At 42.2% G+C, this 26000-nt stretch overlaps 1 protein-coding gene across 1 annotated transcript in view; it reads left to right on the top strand.

Annotated features, from left to right (window-relative positions):
• The first annotated feature begins 674 nt into the window (after positions 1–674).
• BANP (BTG3 associated nuclear protein) overlaps positions 675–26000 on the top strand; it is a 266965-nt gene continuing 241639 nt past the window's right edge. The window contains exons 1-2 of the mRNA XM_075189302.1: positions 675–1197; positions 25270–25358. Of these exons, the coding sequence (XP_075045403.1) occupies positions 25339–25358 (20 nt within the window). The 5' untranslated portion in view covers positions 675–1197; positions 25270–25338. The remainder of the gene's footprint in view (positions 1198–25269; positions 25359–26000) is intronic.

The raw sequence follows: 26000 nt of genomic DNA, 5'->3' as shown, positions 1-26000 counted from the left end.
TCTGCTAAGCTCTTGGAACATTGACATGAATACAGGTGGAAGTTAACAGTGAGAGTAAGTCAGGGCCATCTTAACAACATTATGGGCCCCCAGGCAAAGCAGTGCATGGGGGCCCCTAGATATAGATATATAGATGTATACAGATATAGATATAGATAGAGATATATAGATGTATACAGATATAGATATAGATAGTGATATATAGATGTATACAGATATAGATATAGAGATAGATAGATGTACTTGCTCAGTGACCCTTGTAGGTTTTTTTGCAGGTTTTTTTCTTTTGCAGGATTATTTATTCTCATTAAGAGCCGTGCCTATGGGGCCCCCTTGCCCGCGGGGCCCCCGGGCAGCTGCCCATCGTGCCCAATGGAAAAGATGGCCCTGGAACAAGTGTACTTTCAGTGTGACTTGTAATGCTGCCACAGCTGGAGGGCCAGAGACTGTATTAGTTAGTTCTAGATGACACAATATTACAGGTCCTTATATAATCAGTCCCTGTGTACAGAAATCGTCGTCAACAGCTACAAGGAGATAAAGGGAATTTCTCACCATTACGCTGTATAGGAGCTGCACTGCTCCGCTGCGACCGGCAGAGGGCGCTGACTCCCCGCGCGGGCGCAGTGGTGAGACTGGGCGCGCGAGCGCAGTGGTGTGACTGGTCGCGCGAGCGCAGTGGTGTGACTGGCCGCGCAGGCGCAGTGTGGTGACTGGGCGCGCGGGCGCAGTGGTGTGACTGGCCGCGCAGGCGCAGTGGTGTGACTGGTCGCGCGAGCGCAGTGGTGTGACTGGGCGCGCGAGCGCAGTGGTGTGACTGGGCGCGCGAGCGCAGTGGTGTGACTGGGCGCGCAGGCGCGGTGCTGTGACTGGGTGCGCAGGCGCGGTGCTGTGACTGGTCGCGCGAGCGCAGTGCTGTGACTGGTCGCGCGGGCGCGGTGCTGTGACTGGTCGCGCGAGCGCAGTGGTGTGACTGGCCGCGCAGGCGCAGTGTGGTGACTGGGCGCGCGGGCGCAGTGGTGTGACTGGCCGCGCAGGCGCAGTGTGGTGACTGGGCGCGCAGGCGCAGTGCTGTGACTGGTCGCGCAGGCGCAGTGTGCAGCAGCGGCTGTGAGGAGGAGAGGTGCCGGGGATTCTCTCGCGAGGACGGACGCCATTATCGCCAACAAAACACCACGAGAACTCGCCCCCAAAACGGTAACTGGGAACCTGCGGCCTCGCCGCACCCGAGCTGCCGGGTCACAGGGCTCCGGGGGCCTCACCCGACCTCTCCCCCCGGCCCCCGCCGGCCCACAGGCTGCACGAGAGACCGGGGAGGGAGGCGGGAAACCGGCCTGAGGCGAAGTGTCCGTGTGAGGGGTCTGTGTACCTCAGCGGCCGGGCTGGGCCTGTGTGTGGGGTGTCTGCTGAGGTGGAAGCCTGGTACCCTGTGTGTATATGTATATAATATATAGTGTGTGTGTGTGTATATATATATATATATATATATATATATATATATATATATATATATATAATCTTTATAATTTTACGTCTAGTGCACTGCTTTTCCCAGGGGTTATATATAATCTCTTGTATATTTTATATATGTATATTTATATATATATATATATATATATATATATATATATATATATATATATATATATATATGGGAGGGGCAGTGCTCTAGACACACAGGATAAAGGATATATACATAATATATCCTTCACTATCATCTAGTTTTGTAGCTCTGTTGAAGATTCTCATATAATGATTTTGTTGCCTCACAATATACTCAAGTGTTTTAAAAAATAATTGTGTGTGTGTGTGTGTGTGTATATATATATATATATATTAGTGCACTCATCTAGGGCATGCTCTTATCTGTAACCTTATGTCTATATATTTAGTTTCTTTGTATGATTGTATCTCCCTCACAAACACTCTCTTTGACCCCCCCCTCCTCCAATAACATACTGGTAGGTCAATTGTCTGCTGGCAAAAAAATGAATCCTAATCTGTGTGTGTTAGGAATGTTGGACTGTAAACTGCAATGGGGAGCTGCGGAATTGGTGACGCTGTATAAATAAATGATATCACTTGTCTAGTTTTGTTGCTCTGCTGAAGTCAGCAGCTCTTCATTCATAATTGTTTTGTTGCTGCCGTCATACATACAGTTGTGAATTTTTTTATTAGCATAATAAAATAGTTGTTTTATTTAACAGGTCTTTGCAGGTTCTAACTAAGAATTGACCATTTTTTGACAGTTGTGTAGGTGTAAATATTATCATATTTATAGATGGCAATTGTCTCTTGGATTTCATCTTATGTTTTTATTTTCTTTGCAACTTTCATGGATACACTGTATAGAAAGTTGTTATTAAGTAGTCAAGCCTTTGTTTTGATATTGTTACACCTCCCTAAGTCATCATTTACAATGTTTACAATTTGCTTTATAATATATACAAAATGGGGAGCAGGGGATATGCATTACATTGGGGCTTGGCTGTTGCCAGTAGACAGCACATCTAATAAAATACTTCTGCTTTCATTTTTGTTAAGTCATTTGCATTGAGGTCATCCATTGACCGGCTGCTGAATTCTGCATTATTTTGGCCACCCTGATTTAAATGGTCTGCAGCATTACTAAATATTATTGCATATATTTGCATAGAGTCCCTGTGAATATTTTCTTTTCAGTTCAACTTTAACATTTTGCTATTTGAAGTCACTGATGCTTCTTGATGAACTTTTTTTTCATGAGATACTATGTCCGTTGCATGCGATTGATTGGTCTGCTTGCCATTTAACCTTGTGAATCCTGAAAACAGAGTAGTTCTTGAGGATTGGGTTTGAATACCTCTGGTGAAAATGTTTACACACCAAAGTTTCTTAGTTCCCAGTAATGTGTAAATTATTTACAAGCCACTTGTTATACAAATTAAGATTTTGAAGAGACCGTATCTGATTCAGTTATCAGTTTCATTATTTTCAAATAAACGTATCCTTTGTTGAGGACCTGGGAGGTACAGTCAACACAGTGCTGATATAGTCACAATAACACTACATTATACAATGCTTTTTTTTAGCTCCATGATGGCAGAGCCAGGGCTGTCTTTCCCATTGGGCACAATGGGCAGGTGCCCGGGAGCCCTGCAGCCCAGGGGGGCCCGTCGGAGGCAGCATAAAAAAAAACCTGGGGAAAAAAAAGGACAATACTTACCTTGCGGTCAGCTGGCGATCCGGCTCCCTCCATGGCCTCCTTCGTACGGTGCTCGCAGTGCATGTCGGGTGTGACATCATCACGCCCGACCGACATCCGTTGCGGAGCGCGACGGAGGAGGAGACCATGGAGGGAGCCGGATCGCCAGCTGACCGCAAGGTAAGTATTGTCTTTTTTTTTTTCCAGGGTTTCTCTTTTTTTTTTGCTGTCACCGGCGTGCCCCCTGGGCTGCAGGGCCCATATATATAATAATTTTTTATATATATGTATATATAGGGGCCCTGGTGCACTGCTGTGCCCGGGGCCCCAAGATTTTGTTAAGAGGGCCCTGGGCAGAGGCACTTCCCACATCTTTAGGACTGTGGTCTAATGACATCTTATGCAGGTAAAAAAAAGCAGACAATAGTCATTTGAATTCCTGTGGTGTCACTGGCCCTGCTGGTAGTTGACAGAAAATGTAGATGCCTATATAAAGTCACTTAATAGAGTTTTGGGCTCACCAATTGCGACTACTATCCACCATGGCGTTGTCTACCGATGTCTAGAGTTGTACAGGAGAAATACAGCATTGTTCTTGCACAAGAAAGTCACTCCACTGACGCCTGCTTGGCGGCTGTGGAAAACACAGCAGATCTGGTGACTGGAAAGGCTGTGACTTCTGTGTAAATGTCGTGCTTAGCAATTATTATCTTTTATTTATAAGATGCCACAAAAGGTCAGCAGAGCTGTACAGAGAGCATAGGATGAAACTGAATGGCACACAGGGCAAAAACAAAACAAAGTGCAATTAAATTATCGACCCAGCTGAGAAGAGGTGTACTGGGCAGAGAGGTATGAGTAAATTCCAGAGTACTAGAAAAGGGATGGTGGAGGGCGGGTGCGCACCAAAGCAAGCTGAACCTGTGCCCAGAAATGTGGGTGCAGCTGACCGGAACAGAGCGTGTGGTGGAGATGCAAAGACAAAGGGGAAGAGGATATAAAGGGAAGCAGCCTAGTTTTGAGACGCAAAAATGAGTCTGGGCTGTCGAAGTGTCAAGAGGAGGAGGATAAGAGGGCGCTTATCGTGGGAGCTTTTAGTTCAAATTTTTGGTTGTCCACACATGCTTTGTGGATGGGGACATTGTCATCCAGGAATACACCCCTTACTCCTTCAGTAAAGAAATGCAGGAACGTGGTGTTGAAGCCGATCTCTTGTTATCATTAATTAGTGATTAGCATTATTGCTTTCTAAGGAAATGACTGCATCCACACGGAGTCAGGAAAAGGGTCTCCACAACATTATGGAGCCCCCAAAACTCTTCTCTTTTGGAAAGACGTGATCGGCTGTAGAGTTCCTCAGATTGGCACCATACATAAACTTGTTGAGTACATGGTGAAGGATGATTCATCTGATTATATCACTTTTTTTCTGTGACTTAGTAGTCCATTGCCTGTGGTCTTCATCACTAAATGTGCTTTGCCAGGTATTATAATGAGCTGTTTATGCACTATAATCCAACAGTGATATCATGCTCTGTGACATTCTTGTCAGACGGTTTTTGTTAAAATTGATTGCGCTTACCACAGGTTAAGACTTGTAGTCAATTGATCTGCAGCTGTTTTCCTGTACTGACTTGAACTTTGAATTAATTTGTGGCTATTACAGTCCTGGACTATCATCATCACTATTTTTTAATATAGCACCACAAATTCTGCAGCGCTGTACAGAGAACTCATTCACATCAGTCCCTGCCCCGTTGGAGCTTACAGTCTAAATTCCCTAATATAGACAAACACTCACACACAGACAGAGAGGGAGAGACTAGGGTCAATTTTAATAGCAGCCAATTAAACTACCAGTATGTTTTTGGAGTGTGGGAGGAAACCGAAGCACCCAGAGGAAACCCACACAAACACAGGGAGAACATACAAACTCCACACAGATAAAGCCATGGTCGGGAATTGAACCCAATGGCCCCAGTGCTGTGAGGCAGAAGTGCTAACCACTGAGCCACTGTGCTGCTATGACTATGCTCTTCAGCCCACTGTTGCACTTTGGTTTTTTCCTCTCAGAGGTCAATTCTAATGTTATCTTCAGACTCTTATTAGTCATGAAACATTTGCAAGTTGAGTTATGTTGGACACTGCAATGTCTGTCCAACATGTCCCAAAAATGACTGCTCTTTTGAAGTCACTGAGTACATGTAAAATCATGGACTCATGCTAGCTGTAATTATAGGGAATCTGGACAGTCTAGTAACTCTATACATGACCCTGACCATGCTGGGATTTATTTTGTATAATGTATGAGCATTCATGGATCCCTCACTTTTTTTATGAATGATGTCCCTCCTTTATCCAGGTCTTCGTTTTTTTGGTCAACTGCCAGCAATTTACACTGTACAGCTCAGGGATGTTGTAACACAAAACCATGCCTATATTGGTAGAAAAGCACCTCTCCTGAGGCGGTGAAAGAGAGAATGGTGAACACATTTATTTCGGCATATGATCACAGGCATGCCATCTGGCAAGATGAGGGCTTGTACAAAAGTGACGGCCTGCACCCATCTTCAAGGGAACCAGAATACTAAGTGAGCAGTTTAGAAGCTTCATCAGGAACTATTTAAACTAGCAAAGCGAGGCAGTAAGTGAAATAGGAATAAAGTAATCTGTTCCCCAACCCAAGGGGTATCGTTTCTGCATTTTAATGGAACAGGAAACAGCAACCGAAGACCCTGCAGAGAAAAAAAACAAATGAACATAGCTAGGAATAGGAGATATACAAACAAAGCCCTTAGTGCTGTTTGCGCTAATGCTTGGAGCTTAGGAAATAACATCCCAGAACTAATTGCGATTATTGCAAGAGATGATCTGGATATTGTGGCTACTACAGAGTCATAGTGCAATGAAAACCATGACCGGGCTTTACCGGGATATCCTTTATTTAGGAAGGACAGAGTGGGAAGAATTGGAGAATTGATAGTAATGTATGTAGGAAAAAAAGCCTAAATACTACTTTAATTCAAAGTATTGAAGAAAAAACTGAGGCCCTTTTGGGTGGCAATAGAAACGGGCGAAGGCTATTCTTCGTACTGGGGTGATCCATAGACCACCAGGCCAGGAAGAGGAACTGGACAGGGCATTACTAAAATGGCATTAAAAGGAGAAGTAATAGTCAAGGGAGACTTTAATCTACCCAATGTGAACTGGTAGCAAGTTCCACTAGACTTAGGGCCATTCGGAATTCCTTTCAGGGAGCATCCCTCAAGCAATTGGTGAGGGGGCCCACTCACAAAGACGCAATATTAGACTTAATACTTACAAAGGGTGACAGAATATATGACGCAAATGCGGGTGAGAAGCTAGGAACCAGTGACCATCAAGCAGTGTGGTTAAATATAAATACAGAGACTGACATATATCACAGAAAAACAAAGGTGTTAGATTTTAGGAAGGTTGACTCTGTAGAAGTGGGAAAGTGTGTACGAGACTCCTTGGCAGAGTGAAGGATAGGTGGGAAAATGAGAATGTGCAATACTAAAAACAGACCTTTGTATCAAAAGGGTTAGGAAAAGCAGAAGGAAAGGGAAGCCAGTGTAGTTTGCAAAAGAATTAGTAAGTACTGTGAGAGCAAAAATGATGGAATTTAGGAAATATAAGCAGATTCAGAATAATGAAGATATGTTGGACGGAAGGAGGCTAAGAGGGTAATCAGACGTGCAAAGGCACAAGCTGAAGAGAATATGGCCCAGTCAGCAGGTAAAGGAGGCATAACTTTTATTTTAGGTATATAAGTGAAAAGAGAAAAACAAAAGGACTAATAATAAGACTGAAGACAGGTTGTGTGAGAGTCTTCTTGAGGGAGACAAGAAAAAAAACAGATCATCTTAATAATAATTATTTTGCTCAGTGTTCACTACAGTAAGTGAGGGTGAAAGATCTGCACTTGACTTGCAAGTTTATTAATAAAAATGAGGTAGATACAAGTACATTTACAGAGAAGGTCCTTACAGAGCTCTCAAAACTGAAAGCAGATAAATCTATGGGGCCAGATGGGATACATCCAAGCATACTAAAAGAGCTTAAATGGGTGCTGGTAACACCATTAACAGAATTATTCACCCAGTCACTAGCTAATTTCAGAGGACTGGAATGCAGTCCCACTGCACAAAAGGGGAGGCAAGCAGCTACCGACCAGTGAGCCTTACATCAGTAGTAGGGTAATTGATGGAAACACTCTTAAAGGAAAGAGTTGAGGAATATCTCAAATCCTGCAATTTACAGGATCCCAAACAGCATGGATTTACTGGAGAGTGAACGTGTCAAACAAATCTTATTGACTTTTTGGACTGGATGACTAAAGTATTATATGTAGCTTATCTAGACTTTACTAAGGCTTTTGACTCAGTCCCACATCGCAGACTGTTAAATAAACTTGAAAGCTTGAGATTGGATTTTAGGATGGTTGAATGGTTAAGATCTTGGCTGCAGGATAGAAAGCATAGTGTCGTAGTAAATGGAGTACATTCACAGGAGGGAAAGGTTACCAGTGGAGTACCCCAGTCATCCCAGTTATTTCATGTATATTATTCAGCACTGAGTTAACCTGCCTTTCATATATATTGATTTCAAATAGTATCTTTATTTGTTCTTGAAGACTACTAGTGGTGACATGGTTTCAGTGTTGTTCAATGGGTTTCTGTTGCAGAAGTGATTTTTGGAAAATGTTGGGGGCCGCCATGTTGATGAAAGGAGATACTGTACATTTTAATTAACCGTTCCCTCTTTAAACTTCTCGTCAACATCTGAGAGCCAGGAATATTCTCTTAATAAAATTGCATTAATACGTACAATGCTCTCACTTTATACCTGCAGCATAAACATAGGCCAAAACTAACGTGATATAAAGCAGTGGTGGCCAACTAGTCAGAAACCAAGAGACAAAAAATATCTACTGCAAACATGTGCATGCATACTATACACACATACATTGAAATTGTAACTTACAATATCTTAAGCAAAAAAAATAAAATATCCAGCATTGCCAAAATGTTAAGAATAATCATAAAATCAGCACAAATCATTTCTGCTGTGTGCAGCAGAGGAGGGTTTAAAGGGCTTCCTATAGTCTCTTCATAGTAGTTCACTTTGCTACTGTATCCACGATCCTTTAGACCAGGCCTGTCCAACCTGCGGCCCTCCAGATGTTGTGAAACTACAAGTCCCAGCATGCCCTTCCAGCTATCAACTGGTTGTCTACCTACAAAGCATGCTGGGACTTGTAGTTTCACAACATCTGGAGGGCCGCAGGTTGGACAGGCCTGCTTTAGACCTCTTAATGTGCCCCTCTGACCATTTTACATGCCCATTGGAACTCCCACATGCAATCAGATCTCCCCACATGCCCCATAAATGCCCATCAGATATTCCCTGATGCTCTTCAGACCTCCCCAGTTGCCCCTTGCATGCCCATCATATCTACCCACATTCCTCATACATGCCATAATACATCCTCACATACCCATTGCATGCCCCTTAAATGCCCATCAACCTCCAATGTCATTAGATCTAACCAAATATCCCATACATGCCAAGCAAACCTCCCCACATATCTACAGACCTACACACATTCCATCAGATCTCCTTACACCCCCGTCAGCCTCTTCACCAGTTATCAGATCTCGAATGCCCTTACTGGCTCGAGCAGAGGAAGGAGGAAGAGCACACTTCACTGTCTTCCTCCTTTCCTGATTGGGTTGTCGCTGACTGAGAGCAGCCACTTTTTGTGACCTCTGAATAATGCAGGGAGGTCACAAGACGTGGCTGCTCTCAGTGGAGAAGCTGAATGTTTTCCGATAGGCCACCGCTGATATAAAAGGTCCATAAAATGGATGTCAAACATATCTATAATATAAATGTCTAGTGGCGTGTGTTAGTCTGTCTGTGTGTGTGTGAAAAAAAATAAAACCAAGCTGCAGCGCCACCTGCTGGGCGGAGTTATACACTGACCTACTAAATTCTTAGTGTGTGTGGGGAAAAAAATTCAGAAAGGGCTGAAATTTGGTATACTAAGATGTTTTTAATTTGTTAATTTAATTTGTTAATTGTTAAGTGTTTATAAAGATTTTAAAAAAATATATATATATTTTTTGAAGGAGAAGTGACAGTTGGGAGTGGTTGGTGGTTGCCGGGGGTGACAGTGGGGAGTAGTTGGTGGTTGAGGCCTGGGCTAGGGCCCAAATGCATGACAAGAACCTTTTTAACACCTTAAGTAGCTTGATTTGACTAGAATGCATGAGTATCATGCACGGGTTAACTTGTTAAAGTATATTTGTGCAGAGAATATACCTGGTGATGGCGGGGTGTTAGAAAGAGGGAGCACTGTATTCCTTCTATGTTATCTCCTTCCTAACATTGCCCACTTTATAGTACCTGTTTTGGTTCGTGAATGTGCGTGTAATATTTGGCTAATGTATCGGGGAATGTTATGAATCCGTACAATAACAAAAGGCAAATACTTTTATTTAAAGTATGGTGCTGGAAGTTACCACCTGTGCAGACACCGCTGAGTCTTGTGTGTCTTTATTTCTTTTACATTTGTATTATATTGGGTCAGCATAGTCCGAGCTGTGTGGCGCTCACAGTCCAGCATCTCTCATGGCTGTGTTTAGATACATCACTCCGTATAGTGAGCGGACTGAAGTACACAAGCCTTGAGCAGACACTGATGGATAACTAATGCCTTGCACGCACAATACCTGTCTCCTGCCTTAACACCTGTGAGTTTTTTTTGTTTTTTTTTACTATACATTCTAGTAATATAAAGGTTAATGCCAAACCGAGCACATCTGCACAGCTTAGTTTTAATATAAATTCTTGTTATGTAAAAGCTGAAGCGTCACTGTGTACAGCAAATTCCTACACTGAAATCTAATGGCATGAATGAAAACCTTCATTCCCTCTCAGGTCGTAAAGTAATATAAAACCTGTTTATTTTATCTGACTCTGGAAGATTTGATGAGGATCCAAGTTCATAGAGAGCACCTGCGCTGTCTCCCGTACACATCATTTTGTATCTGGCGGTGCTAAGTGTATGACTTATTGCATTGCAGGGCTTAGAGTGTGATCTGTGTCTGATTAGACAGGAGGCCCACTCATACACTGGGATTTCAGCTGGAATATTTGCCTGGAAGTCATCTGCCATCATGGGATCCCAGAATAACCAAGGGATGTACATCTCGGTGAAAGTGTAATCCTCCATTTCTTAAGATGTTATTCTGAGCTAATCTTGAATCGACTGCCCAAAAATGCTTTAAAAATGAAGTAACACCCAGTTATAACTGCCAATGCCCCCCCTTTTCAAGAAAAAAAACATTTCCCCCTTATTTTTAAAATGTAGCATATGCTATTATATTGCCAAACTGAAATAAAAGCGCTGAGATCTCAGAGAAGTGCTGTTTGTTTTGGACGGAGGTTGACCTCTGCAATGTTGCGTTTGGCCAGCTCTCTCTAGTAGCTTAATATTTAGATTGAAAACAATTACCAAAAGAATTCCTAGATCGTTTTATGAAGCCTGCGGATGCTTCAAGTTTGGATCCTGCTCGTTTTGCAGAAGATTGAAAGATATATTCAACAAAATTCTGGTGGCTACATCCATTCTAATTTGATAACTGCGATTGGCAATCGGAGGGATTTAAGATTGATGTCGTACAGTTTTCCTTGGTTCCATGGTGATTATCATTGATATGAACAATACCCCCTGGGTCTCAATGTGAACTTATTTTTCTGCGGATTTGCATATATCCATATGGATGAGTTGCAAAGTTTGAGGTGAAATTAATTTTCCCCGGAATGCATCCCTCCAAATGCACCCCATGGGAAAGTTATACTTATGGCTCAAGTTGTGTTCAGTTTGGGGAAAACCCTCGAAACTGTTACATAAGCAGGTTGGACAAGCTTCAGGTAGTCACAAAATATCTATTCTTTGTGAAAGCATCTAGTTTATCGTCTAGCCTTGTTTGAAAGTGTATTCCTTACTGTCCATAGTGTGATATCCTCAGTCACGTGAGGGAGTCTGTTCTGAAGATCCTGTACCGACCTGATTCTCTCTTGTGGCTGGAGAAGCGCGTTTCACCTTTAGTGTATAATGCAGTGTCCCAAATTACAGTGAAAACATTCATTTTCTTTCAAGTATGAAATGATTCCAGTGTGCAATCATCATATCTATGTTAGAAAACATTGTGAATAGGTCATTTTATATGTTTATAAATATGTGATTTAGTTAATCATTGTCCTGTAGTTTAATTGGTAGTGTGAGCATGATTACAGACTTTACTCATTAAGTTCCTGTGAGGACGGCACGTCCTAGTGGGTTCTTTGAAATCACCTGGGCAGAGTGGTTTTCCATAGATGATAATACAGACAGGTGGATATACAATCACCAGGTAGATGCTATTCCTTGCGGGAACAGCATACATATGTGATGGAAGCGCAGTTCCTTGTCGCTAATCCTCCCAATACAGTCAAAATACACAGGTTAAATACCCTTAATTATTACCCCAGTGATTGAGCTAATGGTGGGTGGATTAGGGTGGTAATGACTATGTGATAGGTGGGGGATTGATAATGCTGACCCCTTAGTATCCCCATACTGATTGGGGACCGTTGGTTCCCTGGGGAGAAGATGCCTTGGTGTCTAATCCAGGGTACTAGTATACAATGACCTTGTTGCCCAGATGACACATTTGATAGTATTATAGTTGCATACGCTAATTATTTAATCCAGACATATTGGTCTGTTGTATTCCTGATAACACTCCTCCTCTTGTATAGCAAATAGCATAAATATACATGACGTAAAATAACATACGTCAACAAACACATAGGAACAACAAATGACAATAAACTGTAAAGCTGCGAGATGATGACAGCTCAGAGTACGCAGGAGAGGGGCGATGGATCGCCAGTGTCTGTCCTCTTTAGTCATCAGAGTCCAGAACTCGCACAGTTCCCTTATACGCTGATTTGCTTTTATTGCCCATCGCTGTTTATAGTATTCTGTGTCATTGTTGCACAACCCATTGGCAGGGACCCTAATTTGGGCTCTCACATTCTGTTTCCTATGTCCACTGATGGTCAGATAGGCAATAGATTATATTGACATACTGACACCTGGGGTCCCAGCTAAGAAAAGGTTGGGCACCACAGTAAAATGTATAGAAAGTCACAATTCTTCCTTCATCTCATTCCTGTTTTATCCATATTTATCCTTTTTCCGTCCTCTGCTGCAGATAAACACTGAACACTACACAATACAATCAACATGCAGTGTGCTGGTCCGCTGTGTAATTAACAAGTGCTAATTCTTTCCCTAGTGAAGAACTTATTCTGCCAGGATTATTTATTTTTTTCTTAAGCTTCCAAGTATAATCTTCTACCAGATGATAATTATTGCAATAAAGGTATAAAGGGGTTGAGTGAACCAGTCACATTTGATCTTGCACTGTTTTATTTTAGGCAACGTTTCTATCCACGCCAAGCAATCAAATCTGTTCCCTGGATTCTCTGTATAAACGACTGTGGCGCGTCTCATGTATACAGCACCATTGAGAGCGCCACACTCCCACAGCCTGGGGTAGCAGCGTTCGGCTCTGTTTATAACATGCATTCAATAGGGAATTATTTATCTTACTGTTTGGAACTTTTCAAAAAGTACCTCTGTTGAGCCGCACCCACAAGGGAAACATGTTTTGTTATGTTTTCACTGAGACCTCTATAAACAGTTTATATTGTGAATATAAATCTAGCAGTGGATTACAATTTATTTTCTCCATCCCAACTGGCACCGTAACATTAAAAAGTTTAGTAGTCATAAAAGTTTCCACCGATTGAAGAAATGTAGAATTGGAACGGTGGTGTTTTTCAACATTGTAAAAAGATATTTTTGTTATCTTCATCCTAACTCAATGGAAGGAAAACTGGCGGCATATTTATGTTCAAATTCATGCATGTAGGCAACACTATATTCAGACAATAGTACACGTTTATCTTATACTCATCGGGAAGAACATTAAAACAAATCAGTAAATATCAATTGCATTGTTTCATTACATTTAGTTTTATACCCCATTTAAAATGTTTGTTTACTATGTGTGGGTTATTCGTTTTGGGTTTATTAATCCGTCCCGCCTCTAGTTGACCGCCATGCAGATGTCAGGGCCGTAGATCCCTTTCAGTGTCGCCATCCTGTTACTGTGCGTGCATCCACTAAGGTCTAACCAGTATTCATAAGAATATACCAATCCATTCACCATGTGACATAATTGAGAAATATGTCATCTGGATCCAAAGACTGGTGACCACTCTGCATACAAGGGCAACTAGGGATTTTATTAGAATTGTCACATATTTGTTTCAAAGCTCCTGTACCACGTGGAGCTCATTAGTTCTGTCACAAGGGCTCTGGCGGATACTGAAGATGTGAGATCGTGCGGAGGGGAGGGTGAGCAGGTGACACAATCACTAACATTTGAAAGTTGCGAATGAAAATGTTCATCACTTTAGGTGGTAATGCAGCTTTAATGCATTCTCCCTTCCCCGCCATCCCTCCTTACTACTTCATAGTGAACTGATAGGGTTCGTTCTTATTAGTGATGTCACTGGTTCCTAGTGAATGGATAGGCTATATTCTCAGTGATGTCACTGGTCCCTAGTGACTGGATGGGCTGGACTCTCAGTGATGTCACTGGTTCCTAGTGAATGGATAGGCTATATTCTCAGTGATGTCACTGGTTCCTAGTGAATGGATAGGCTGCACTCTCAGTGATGTCACTGGCTCCTAGTGAATGGATAGGCTATATTCTCAGTGATGTCACTGGTTCCTAGTGAATGGATAGGCTATATTCTCAGTGATGTCAGTGGTTCCTAGTGAATGGATAGGCTATATTCTCATTGATGTCACTGGTTCCTAGTGACTGGATAGGCTATATTCTCAGTGATGTTATTGGTACCTATGAATGGATAGGCTGCATTCTCGGTAATGTTACTAGTACCTATGAATGGATAGGCTATATTCTCAGTGATATCACTGGTTCCTAGTAAATGGATAGGCTGCAGTCTCGGTGAGGAAACTCCTGAAGTACAAAGTACACTATGCTGCAGAACATGCGTCTAATTCTCCGTGAAAGAGAGTAAAAGGTACAAGTGTTTGTCAAAGCTTTGAGCAAGCATGATTTTACCGCATCAGTGGGAACGAGCCTTAAGGTCTTCATAGAAAACAAGACATAGTTGCCAGAGCAAATGCTGAATTCTGTGGACAGGCGATGGTCTCAAAATTTCAGTATTGCTATTTCTTTTCACGCATGCTATGCACTACTCTCTCATTCCCTTATTTACTTACACATATCTGCCGGCAAAATAAGTTATTTATGAAATAGTACTTTATGCTACTGATCATAGTTGCTAAATTGTCATTTTAAATACAGTCCTTCAGCCGAAATACTATTGAGAGATGTTCATGTGCTGCAAAGGGTGGGCAAAACGGTCAGGGCGATAGAGGTGGGGCACTTCTCTTTGCTGTCTCTTAGAAGTTTTTGGATCTTTCAGACGCCATTTCAGTATTAGTCTGACAGGGAAGCTTGTTTTTTTGCATTGGAGATGAAATTAAGTACAGAATACAGGATTGACGTAACTTTATATTCTTTCTCATTTTTATGCACAAATGAGTTGGAGTTAAAGGGCCATTTAGATGTGTGTCCCGGCATCTACTATTTTAGCCTGTTAGTGGACCTGTGCATACGCCTCTTAGTGCATTTCAGATTCATATAAATAAATGCCTTGTGGGAATGTCTGTAGATTTGCCACATATATCATTTCGCAAAAGAGTTAATGGCTGAATAATTGCTGTGGAGACAAAAATTTCTCTACCTTGATTTATTCCTGCGGGCGATATTTGTATTAATTTGTGAGCTGCAGCTGCTGATAATTGGTCAGGAAATTATGATTTTTGGTAGAGTGTCAGTGTGCATTACCTGGGTGTGGATGATATCCATGAAAACTATCCTTGTTGGCGGAATGAATGTATTTCAAACAGAGCCTGCAAGCTCTGATGCTAATTACACAAGAGTGGAGAATCTGTCCCTGAGGTTCATCTGATAGCAGCTGTATCTCCAGAAAAACACATTTTTGCCTTCCCCGTTCCCCCTTTGTATCTGAGTCTATTCACCTCATTTGCTGGTCTCTACAGAGTTACTACCGTAAACAAAATGCTGCTTAATCCTCCAATTAGGTTTATAATTAGATAATCGCTTGCCAAGTAAAACATAAGGAATTTATTTTGTTTTCTTGTTCTAGCCTATTGTCGCACCTGGCGCTGTAGCACGTTTGCATTTTAACAATGTTAAGAGGAGAGAGACCAGTGTCAGTACCAAGAGACATTTATTCTAGGTTGAACGGGATGTAATTTGTGCAGATGTGCTTTTCAACTATTGATCATTTCATAATATAAAACCGTTGTTAGATTCTGCCCCCGATGTTTGGTGGAAGTTGTAGGTAAAGGACATAGTCATTGTGATAGAGGCTTTTTACAGAAGGGGCCTTTAATAACATTACGCAATCATGTCCTATAACCAATGTCAACCAACCAATCAGGTAGGCTACACATTACTCTGAAGACTTACACACCATCCCAAAACACCTTCATTTGTTCCAAAATTCCACCACATGCCATTCGAATCCCCCACTTGCCAGACAAAGTCCCCCTATATCGCCTCAGATCCCACATGCACTCAAATACTCCGCCACATGCCCCCCTCATTATTATTATATTTGCTTTGTAAGTCACCATAGTGTGTCTCACCGGTATGTCTCACTGTTCTTATTCCTGGTTTAGTATCAGGAGCTGCTTAACCGTGTGATCCAACTGGCCCCTGTCTGATAGAGCATTGAGCGGTTCTCAGAATTCTTGTTCCAATAATGTTACAAGGTTCTCAAAAAAACTACAGAACCCAAACAAAGCTTAATTGTCTCAGATTGTGAATTTTTACCCAAAAATCCAGCCAACGTCAAAGGAGGGCAGCAGTTCAATCTCATATGCACCAGAAGTGATATCAGCTTTAGATCGATGACCAAGCAGTTTTGTACCTTGAATAAAACAGAAAAGCCAATTGTGAGGCTAAAGGTCTTACCCTGTCATTGGTTGTCTGTAGCTCGAGGAAGAAAACTGCAACTTGGTCTGTATCGCTGTCTCCTCTGCGTTGCGCTGGATTTCTGCTCTGGAGTATGGATGGGTTCTTGTCAATGATGGTCTCCTCTAGAGTGTTGTGGGAATAAATTCTTTATTAAAACATATTCCAAAGTGGTACAATTCCACCATAAAATCATGTTTTAAAAGAGTATAGAGACTCATGTACCAAAGTTCACAGACTTGTTCCAAATGGGACCGGTGCCTGAAAGAAATGTTATTGTTGCGGTGCATTCCACCTTACTTCTGGCTCATAGTCTGGTTCAATATAGTGCTTCTACGGCTTCAACGCGTTTCAGCCGTGGATCGTCCTTCCTCAGGTAGTAAAAGGGTGTAGTGGGGAAAACAGGACATACAAGGTAGACAAAATAAATGCAAATTCCGGCAGTTTTTCTAAGGTGGACGTGACAAGATTGAATGTGAGGACGGAGTGACTGGGAGGAGGGGAAGATAATCAGCTCTGTTTTGGACATACTGAGCTTTAAGTAGCGTTGGGACATCCATGTGGAAATAGCAAATAGGTAGTTAGTTACATAATATGGTATAGAATGGGAGAGGTCAAGGGTGGAGAGACAGGTTTGGTGTGGTCAGCATAGAGGTGGCACTAGAGGCTGAATAAGTTAATTTGTTCCCTACGTGAAGAGGTGTACAGTGAGAAAATCAGAGAGACAAGAACAGTATTGTGGGACCCCAACAGATAGTGGGAGGGGAGGATGTACCAAAGGTAGAGATATTAAAGTAGCGGCTTGATAGGTAGTAAGTGAACCAGGAAAGAATTGTATCGTGCAGGCCAAAGGAGTGACGGATGTGTAGGAGAAGATGGTGGTCAACAGTGCTGAAAGGGGCAGAGAGGTCCAGGAGGAATTGTGCCAGTGGACCACTTTATCCCATCAGGAAGATTGCTATGGGATTTGTTAGTAGTTCTCATGTGTGCTGTAATCTTGTGTTGCTTTCATGATGCTGAATCGTCAGAAACAACACAGATAATAGCTGAATAATTTTATATATTATACACAGACAACAGGATGGCTAAATGTGCATTTCTTACGTCTAGACATTTCAGGTTTATGGCAATATAACTCGTATATTTGCATATATTCACACAACAAGATGCAGTAACATTTATGATGGATGGACCTGTCCTGTCTTACATCTCCTAATCATGTGTCTTGGAAACAATACTTGGAATTTCATGCTCATGGTTTTCTTTTAGGCACAAAACTGCAGAAACTTTTATATTTAACAAGTCCAGAGAACATACAGTTATGTACATAATAGAACTTAATGTCATAAAATGTTCTAGTCATAAAATTGAGGTACATTAAGTCCCACATAAAAGTAGTTGTAAAGATATTAAACAAGAGTCAATAAATGTTTCATTTACTTTAAATTGCACCTCACATTAGTAGTTTCTCATGTGGGGGACACATTTTACATCCTATTGTTATCTAGAATGGATGGGTAAGCTGACGTTGGCTTTCCATGTAAGATGTTATACTGAAATCCCATATATTAATAGTGCTGCATTAGATGGAGCGATCTATGACAAGTAAAATGTTTTGTTGCATTGTAACAAGTTACCAAGATTACTATCCTGTAATACTAGCATAAACAATGAATGATAAACTGACACAAAATGTGTTTAGAAAAAATATTTACTTAACTTTAAAAAATAAGGGTGGCACAAATAATTCATTTCCAGGATTAGAACACCAGTTTCCCCTATTAGAACAGGCACTATCTGAGCACTACAGCCAGCAGTGTGTGTTACACACATTTTACATTATTATTGTAAAGTATTACAATGCCTCCACCTGGCTAATTTTTAATGTCACCCGCTGGCAAAAATTTCAGGGGAGAACACTGATATGTGTGCGTTATAGTTTATGGATATAGCAAATATGTTAAGGGGGGCACTGGTCGCCACCGAAACTGAAAGAAAAAGAGGACACACTTCCCAATTATACGCACAGTTCCTTGTCCCTATCTTTCCCTTTTAAGAGGTGAAACAAATAATTAGAATAGGGACCCTAAGCATTTCAATGGAGATTACTACTTAGATTCTCTGGGAAGGGAAGCAGCATCAAGAGCCAAGAGTCAGGCCACTTATGAACGTAGGGAGTCTTTTTAGGAGAAAGGAGTTGGTGCAAGAGGTATGGGGTTATAAGTAAAGCCAAGGAGCCCAAACCTGGTGAAATTTATCATCCTTATCATGTAGGTGGTATGTAATCTGTTCCATCCGGGCAATGAACCAAATATAAGATCGCAGGGCCGCCAGAGTGGGGGGTTCAGGTTGTTTCCAAGACTTAGCTACTAGGCATCGCGCGTACTGGAATAATTTTAGCTGACAAGCAATGTGGTCCCTAGCTGCAATAGTCAGTTCTTATACACAGAACAGGCCAAAGTCTAATGATATCCTAAAAAACAATAAACCATTGTATCCCACCATGTTAATTTATGTAATGCAGGGGTGTTATGTGCATTATTATCCTGATATTCATATTACATTGTTCTTTTCTGAGACTATTTAATGTCTTGCAAACACCCTGTGTAAATGATTATTCATTTCTTGTATGTATTGTCTTGTGTGTTTATCAGAGGCAGTAGCAAATTATTAGGCCGCTTCAGTTACTTCTTTTCACACCATGAGATTAGCTGAACATCTGTTAGCTCTGCCCAGTGCAAATATAGAACATGTTCACAAGCACTTAATGGTGGCAGACTGTGATCAATTATAGCAGGTTCAGTGTCTGCCGAGACTAGATCTGTCATCCCTGTCCTCACTGATTGGTGTGCAGGCTGTACAGCCCGCCTGTAGGCAGCTCCTTCACTGTAATATCAACTAAGTGGACCTGTCGCCTACACTGGAGGCAGCCTGACAATTCACCGGGAGCTGGTGTCATTACTGAGGGATTAGACACTTTGTGGACATAGGTTAGAATTTGCCAAACGTGTTGAAGCAAAAATTACAGAATACAAATTATTATTATTATTATTATTATTAATTTTTATTTATAGGGCGCCACAAAGTATCCGTAGCGCCGTACAAGGACAAACAATGGCACAGTACAAGGTGAAACAGCACAGTACAAGTAACAGTGAGCACTATAACTCTGGGGGCTCAGGCACAGCATGAAAGAGAGGGAGGGAGGGGAAAAGTGAGTACAGGCAGGTAACTATGGCCCAAGAGGGTGGGCACGGATGACAGGTTGAGAGTCACTGAGGGGAGCGGAGAGAAGCGAGAGGAGACAGAGGGCAGAGGGACTGAGAGGAGGTGAGCTGAGTAGCTGGAGAGCGCAGTTAAAAGTGATGGAAACAGAAGGTAGGAGAGCCCTGCTCAAAGGAGCGAACAATCTAAAGGGAGGGGAAGACAGACAGACACATGGATGAGACGGAGAGACGGGAGGAAGGGGGAGAAGGGAAGAAGGGATGAGAGAGAGAGGTAGCCGACCGGTGGGAGTTTAGGCATGAGACTGGAAGGCTTTAAGGAAAAGGTGGGTTTTTAATGTTCGTTTGAAAGAGGACAGATTAGGGGAAGTTCTGATGGAGCGGGGGAGCTTGTTCCAATGGAGGGGAGCGGCGCGGGAGAAGTCTTGGATACGTGCGTGAGAGGAGGTAATCAGAGGGGAAGAGAGGCGACGATCGTTGGACGATCGCAGTGAGCGGGAGGGAGTGTGAATAGAGATAAGGTTAGAGATGTAGGGAGCAGTGGAGTTGGCGAGGGCCTTGTAAGTCAGAGTGAGGAGCTTGAAAAGGATTCTGTAGGGGAAGGGGAGCCAGTGAAGGGCTTGGTAGAGTGGGGATACAGAGGTGGAACGGCGAGAGAGGAAAATAAGCCTAGCAGCGGCGTTAAGTACAGATCTAAGGGGAGCGAGATGGGAGAGGGGGAGGCTGATAAGGAGAAGGTTGCAGTAGTCCAAGCGGGAGATAATCAGAGAGTGGACGAGAGATTTGGTGGCATCCTGGGAGAGGAAGGGCCGAATGCGGGCAATGTTGCGAAGCTGGAAACGGCAAGATTTGGCGAGAGAGTGAATGTGAGGGGCAAAGGAGAGAGAGGAGTCGAGGATGACACCTAGGCAGCGGAGTTGGGGAACAGGGGAGATAGATGAGTTGTCAACAGTGATGGAGAGGTCAGAGGGGAAGGAGGTACGAGAGGGAGGAAAGACAATGAGTTCAGTTTTAGCAAGATTGAGAGGTCGAGGAGAATCAGGAGGGAGTAGTGGCCCATGGCTTTAGCCGAGAGGAGATCGTTCGTAACTTGAGCCAGGGCAGTTTCAGTGGAATGGAGGGGGCGGAAGCCTGATTGGAGAGGGTCAAGGAGGGAGTGTTCAGAGAGGTAGGTGGAGAGACGGTTGCAGACAAGTCTCTCGAGTATTTTGGAGGCAAATGGAAGAAGGGAAATGGGGCGGTAATTAGAGAGTGAGGTGGGGTCAAGATTGGGTTTCTTGAGAATGGGTGAGACGAGAGCATGTTTAAAGGCGGAGGGGAAGATGCCGGTGGAGAGGGACAGATTAAAGAGGTGAGCGAGGTGGGAGCAGGTGGAGGTGGAAAGGGAGCGAAGAAGGTGAGAAGGGATGGGGTCCTGGGGGCAGGTAGAAGAGGGGGAAGAAGAAATGAGAGAGTGGACTTCCTCACCTGAGGTGGGGCGGAAGGAGAGAAGGAGTTGGTGGCTGGAGGGAGAGGGGGGGAGAGTGGAGGGGGGAGGAAGGGCGAGAGGGGGGGTGGCGGAAGAGTGGGTGGAGGAGGAGATTTCAAGTCTGATGGCCGCAATTTTAGAGGAGAAAAAGGAGGTGAAGTCAGTGGCAGATAAGGAGGGGGGGAGGTGGGGGGGACAGGAGAGTGTTAAAGGTAGCGAAGAGGCGGCGGGGGTTGGAGGACTGGGAGGAGATGAGGGATTTAAAGAAGGATTGCTTAGCGAGCGAGAGGGCAGAGCTGTAGGAGGAAAGGATAAACTTGAAGTGGAGGAAATCAGCCAGGGAGCGAGATTTTCTCCAGTGGCGTTCGGCAGTACGAGAGCATTTTTGGAGGAAACGGGTAAGTTTGGAGTGCCAGGGTTGGGGATTGGAGCAGCGAAGGTGGATGGGCTGGGCAGGGGCAACCGCATCAAGGGCGGAGGAGAGGGTTTGGTTATAGAGGGAGGCCGCCTGATTAGGGCAGGACAGGGTGGAAAGGGGAGAGAGGAGAGTTTCGAGAGAAGAGGATAGAATAGCAGGATCAAGGGTGTCGAGATCGCGCCTGGACCGGGTAGATTTGGGTGAGGGTTTACAAATGATTTTTAGTACGTATACGGGGAAGACGTTCCTGCGGTATTAGCTTAGATTATTCACATGTAAATGATGCTTCCTATCAGTTGAGTTTTGTAACCTATAAACTAAAAGGCTTTTGTATATGTTTGCAAGTTGCATGTAAGCGTCTGAGGTACGTCTGTCACACGGTCGCATCTGCTGCTCATTCAGACGTGGACGTATGATCAGCTCTGAATACTATGTACATACATCTGTGTGTGAGCTTTATCAATCACAAGTTACTCTAATGTTCCACTGTGAATCAGGCCCTCAATGCTTAGTACAATAGTAGGCCAAATATCAACAATATCCTCAAAATGGCTTCACCTGCTCTGTATTTGAAGGATCTGCTTTAATGTATGGGATATTGCTTCTCATTTGGTCTTTGTACTTGACTTGTGTACTTGTCTATGGAGGGAAGTTTGCAGAATTAGAGGAAACATAAAGTGTTTGTAAAAACAGACCTGGGAGTGTGGAGAGTAGACGGATTGGGTGTGGGAAGGGGCGGACAGTCGTAGGCCTTATAAAATAAGAGTGTGACGACGCTGATATGGCCAGTTGCAGAATGGGGTTTCTCTTAAGTACGCATATTTTCAGTCATTTAAATTACAGCAGCTGCAGTGCAGGTATAAGTGCCGACTAATAGTAATGACGGACATGGCATACTCTTTGGAAAAGTACTATCTATACATGCCAGTAACTAGCATAAAACATGAGTATACAGGTAAGAGAGACCATAGATCAGGCTGGGCAACCTATGGCTCTCCGGGTGTTGTAAAACTGCAAGTCCCAGCATGCCCTGCCAGCTATCAGCTGGCTATCTACTGGCAAAGCATGCTGGGAATTATAGTTTCACAACACCTGAAGAACCATAGGTTGCTCTGGCCTGCTATAGACCATAAAAAAGCATTGTACATTATGAATTAATAACATCTTGATTTATGTACTTAATGTCAAATAAAGATGATATAAAATATATATTTTTAAACCAACCATATTTTTAATGATTATACTTTTTCGAGTTAATTTATTTTAGAATAAAAAAATGTTTTTGTACGTGACCTTATAGCGCACATACGCTTGTGCCTATACTGCAACTGTTCTGTCTGTTAATATACAGCAAGTAACGTTTAGACAGAAGCGTACTTACACCCAGATTCAAATGGAAACCATCTTGACATCCGCTTACATTTGAATATGATCAGAACTACACTCAAGTTCTGTGCCCTTTGTAATTCGCAGTTTGCGTGCAAGTTAAATTCCTGTTTGAATCACGAATGGTTGTATGCAAGTTTTATTTTATTTTTAGCTGTGAATTAAGCTTTGAATTGCTGCAGTTTGATTGGATTATTATAACTTTAACAACAAATATATTACTATAACCATGTGCAAAAGAGCAATAATATGTGTGTGAAAGAAAATATTAATAAGACAAGTAAGTAAATCTATCATTAAGATTTTAATTCCTGCAGTACTCGTTTTGTTCCACTAGGTGGTGCTGCAGCAGCATCTCTTACACTTCAGAATACTACAAACAGTTTATGCCTGGTCATGGCATTCCAATGAAGCACGTAGACTGAATATGAAAGGAGATTTCCCCAGTATCAGAGCATTTGCTAGTAATTATCCTAGAACAATAAATAGGTAAAATTCCAGAACATTTTTTAATGACCCTAGTTATTTCCTCCTGAGAGGATATTTTATATATTTTTGTAGAAATGATATTGTTTTCTTCACACTAATTAGTATGACATCATCCACAGCTGAGACGACTGCCAGTCCTCCTCCTTAGGGAGTCATTATGACCCTGCCACATGTGCATTTATGAACCCGGCGATTTGGTTGTTTGGATTATTTTTGTATTGGCCTTCCAAAAACCTATGTTTTTGATGACTGAAAAAAAAAAGAAGCATCGAACACTCAATTAAAAATATGAATAATATTAATTACGATGGTGTGGAAGATTGCTGTCTCAACACAATAGCTGTTTAAAAGTGTTTTTTTTTAAAGCAGAATTATCCTTTACAGTTAACCGATGTCATTTATTTTATTGTAGTGGGAGAAATGTATTCATATTTCTCACTGAATGCAGACAACGAGATGCGTTTCTGACCTCAGTGATAGCACAGGCTTTTGTACGGTCTTCCTCTAATGTTTGCCTTTGTTCCATTCTCCCATCCTCCTTGACCAGTTTAAATGATCCATTATGACTTTATTTTGTTGGCATGTACATACTTGTCTGCACGGTTTACTAAATACACTGCTTCATCTTTCTTCCTTCTCTATGGTTCTATAAATCATCAAGATAACTTGTTTATCTGATACAGCTGTCCTACGCTCTCTGCATAATTGTATCCAGAGAGGAACTGTCCCATCCCAGGACAACACATATATGAACATTATTTACTTAGTATGTCATTTCTTTATATCTTTGGCCACAGAATGGCCTGTATCTCTAAGAATAGACATCTCACTCGCTAGGTTTTGTGATCTAAATTGTCATGCTAGCTGCGTCATTACATGCTACAGAAAACCTTTTCTTTACCAATTCACAAGATTAATTTCAAAGTAAAAATTTAAATCTTATGGAGTTTTATGTTCTACTTGGACAGTATTGTCTGAGAGGTGATTATTTGTTCCCATCAAGAGGCTACGTTTGATGAACGTGGGGAAATGGGCAAGTTAAGTATTGCAGTTGGAAGACCTTATTTAATGCTTCTAACATAGATTTTTAATACGGGTTTGGTCTAGAACTTATTCAACGCATGTTGTGTCTGCATGTTCGGTTTCCAGAGGAAATGTCATGTGTTCAGCATCAATTTCATGTTGTCCAAACCAGGGTCTGTCTTTGAGATGCTCTACAAGCTCAGACTAACCGCAAATCTTTGGTGGCTATTGATTTAGTGAAATCTCTTACTTGTTACATTTATTAGAACAGACCTTTTTTCTTTATTATAATTTAATCTCTAATGTGGAATAAACCGAGAAAAACAGTTTGCGTGTCTGCTTTCAGTTATGTAACGATGTATAAGTGGTATCTGGACAGTGTCCGTTGAATAGAGCACCGTTCAGTGAGTTAGGGGGGCTGACTATGTCACCTGGGAGCACATCAGTCACTGAAGCAGTGTCCCTGCCTGCGCCATAATGCCTTAGCCCTCTGACATCTGTTATCTGTTACACTTAGTCTCTATTACCTGATGTTCTTGTGCAATTATTCCAGTAAATTGTACAGCTTGGCATAAAAATTTCCCCTTAGATCAGCATTAAACATGCCATTAACTGTTAAAGTTGTGTGATCTTGTGTGAAATAGGGGTCAGTGTAAAATTAACAACAAAACGCCGTTCTGGGGACAGATAATGACATCTATATAAAGTTACAGAGGTTGTAGCTCATCAGATATGTCTGGGAATGTTTTTTTTTCTCTATAAATGTAAAAATTCTGATTGATATTGTTATATAATTGAAGACAAATTAATACAAATAAGCTAGATGTTTACATGTTATGTTCAGAGCTAAAACACTGTACAATGTGTAACCCCCGTTTCACTTTCCATTGTAGATCTGTGTAAGTGAGGTGGAACATTCTCCCTCTGTCCGTACAGCAAAAACTTCCCACAACTTGCAGTCCATGAGGAAACGGCTGCTGAGGTGGGTTCAAAGGCGAGCGCTCATTTATACAAGTTTCAATATGTTTATCCCTATGAAGTCCACTTTACTGATGTCCATGTGTTTAAGTCCACTAGTTTGGAGCATTCTTGTTTCCTAGAAGATCTTAATCCTACGTAAACCTGTGAAGCTTTCGGCTGCAGTGCGCTCCTCTCTACACAATTCTCTTTATAGGTAGGACAGTCTTTAGGGAATGGACGGGATTGCTGGCCTAGGGAGGTTTTGTAAAGTGTAATAATTTAGCAACTCTCAAATGTCCATCCAATCAGGCACCTCATTGACTGCACACCCCCATCTCTGTTGTCTGAATTTTAGAAGGGGGTCAATGCACCAGTGTTGATGGCTTTTCCTGTTGGATAACCCCCACTAAAATACTATTGGGAGGAAAAGAAAGATAACTTAAAAGGAAAATTGTTGAGAAAGTAGATAAAATTGTGACGATCTCTGTAATGGTCCATAGTGTATTTAATAGCCATATAACAGACACATCCACATCCAAACGTGGTAACCTTTTTCAAGTGCACTTTTGTACCCTTGTCTCATCTGAATCAAACATCCTTCACCAAGCGTCACATGATTGAATTCCCAGTACTAATGAATGGATATTACTTGTTAGTGATAACT

This window comes from Mixophyes fleayi, chromosome 10 (assembly GCF_038048845.1).
Source record: "Mixophyes fleayi isolate aMixFle1 chromosome 10, aMixFle1.hap1, whole genome shotgun sequence".
Classification (NCBI taxonomy): Eukaryota; Metazoa; Chordata; class Amphibia; order Anura; family Limnodynastidae; genus Mixophyes; species Mixophyes fleayi.
The sequence above is the reverse complement of the archived record's forward strand: the minus strand, read 5'-3'. Positions and strand labels throughout refer to the sequence as shown.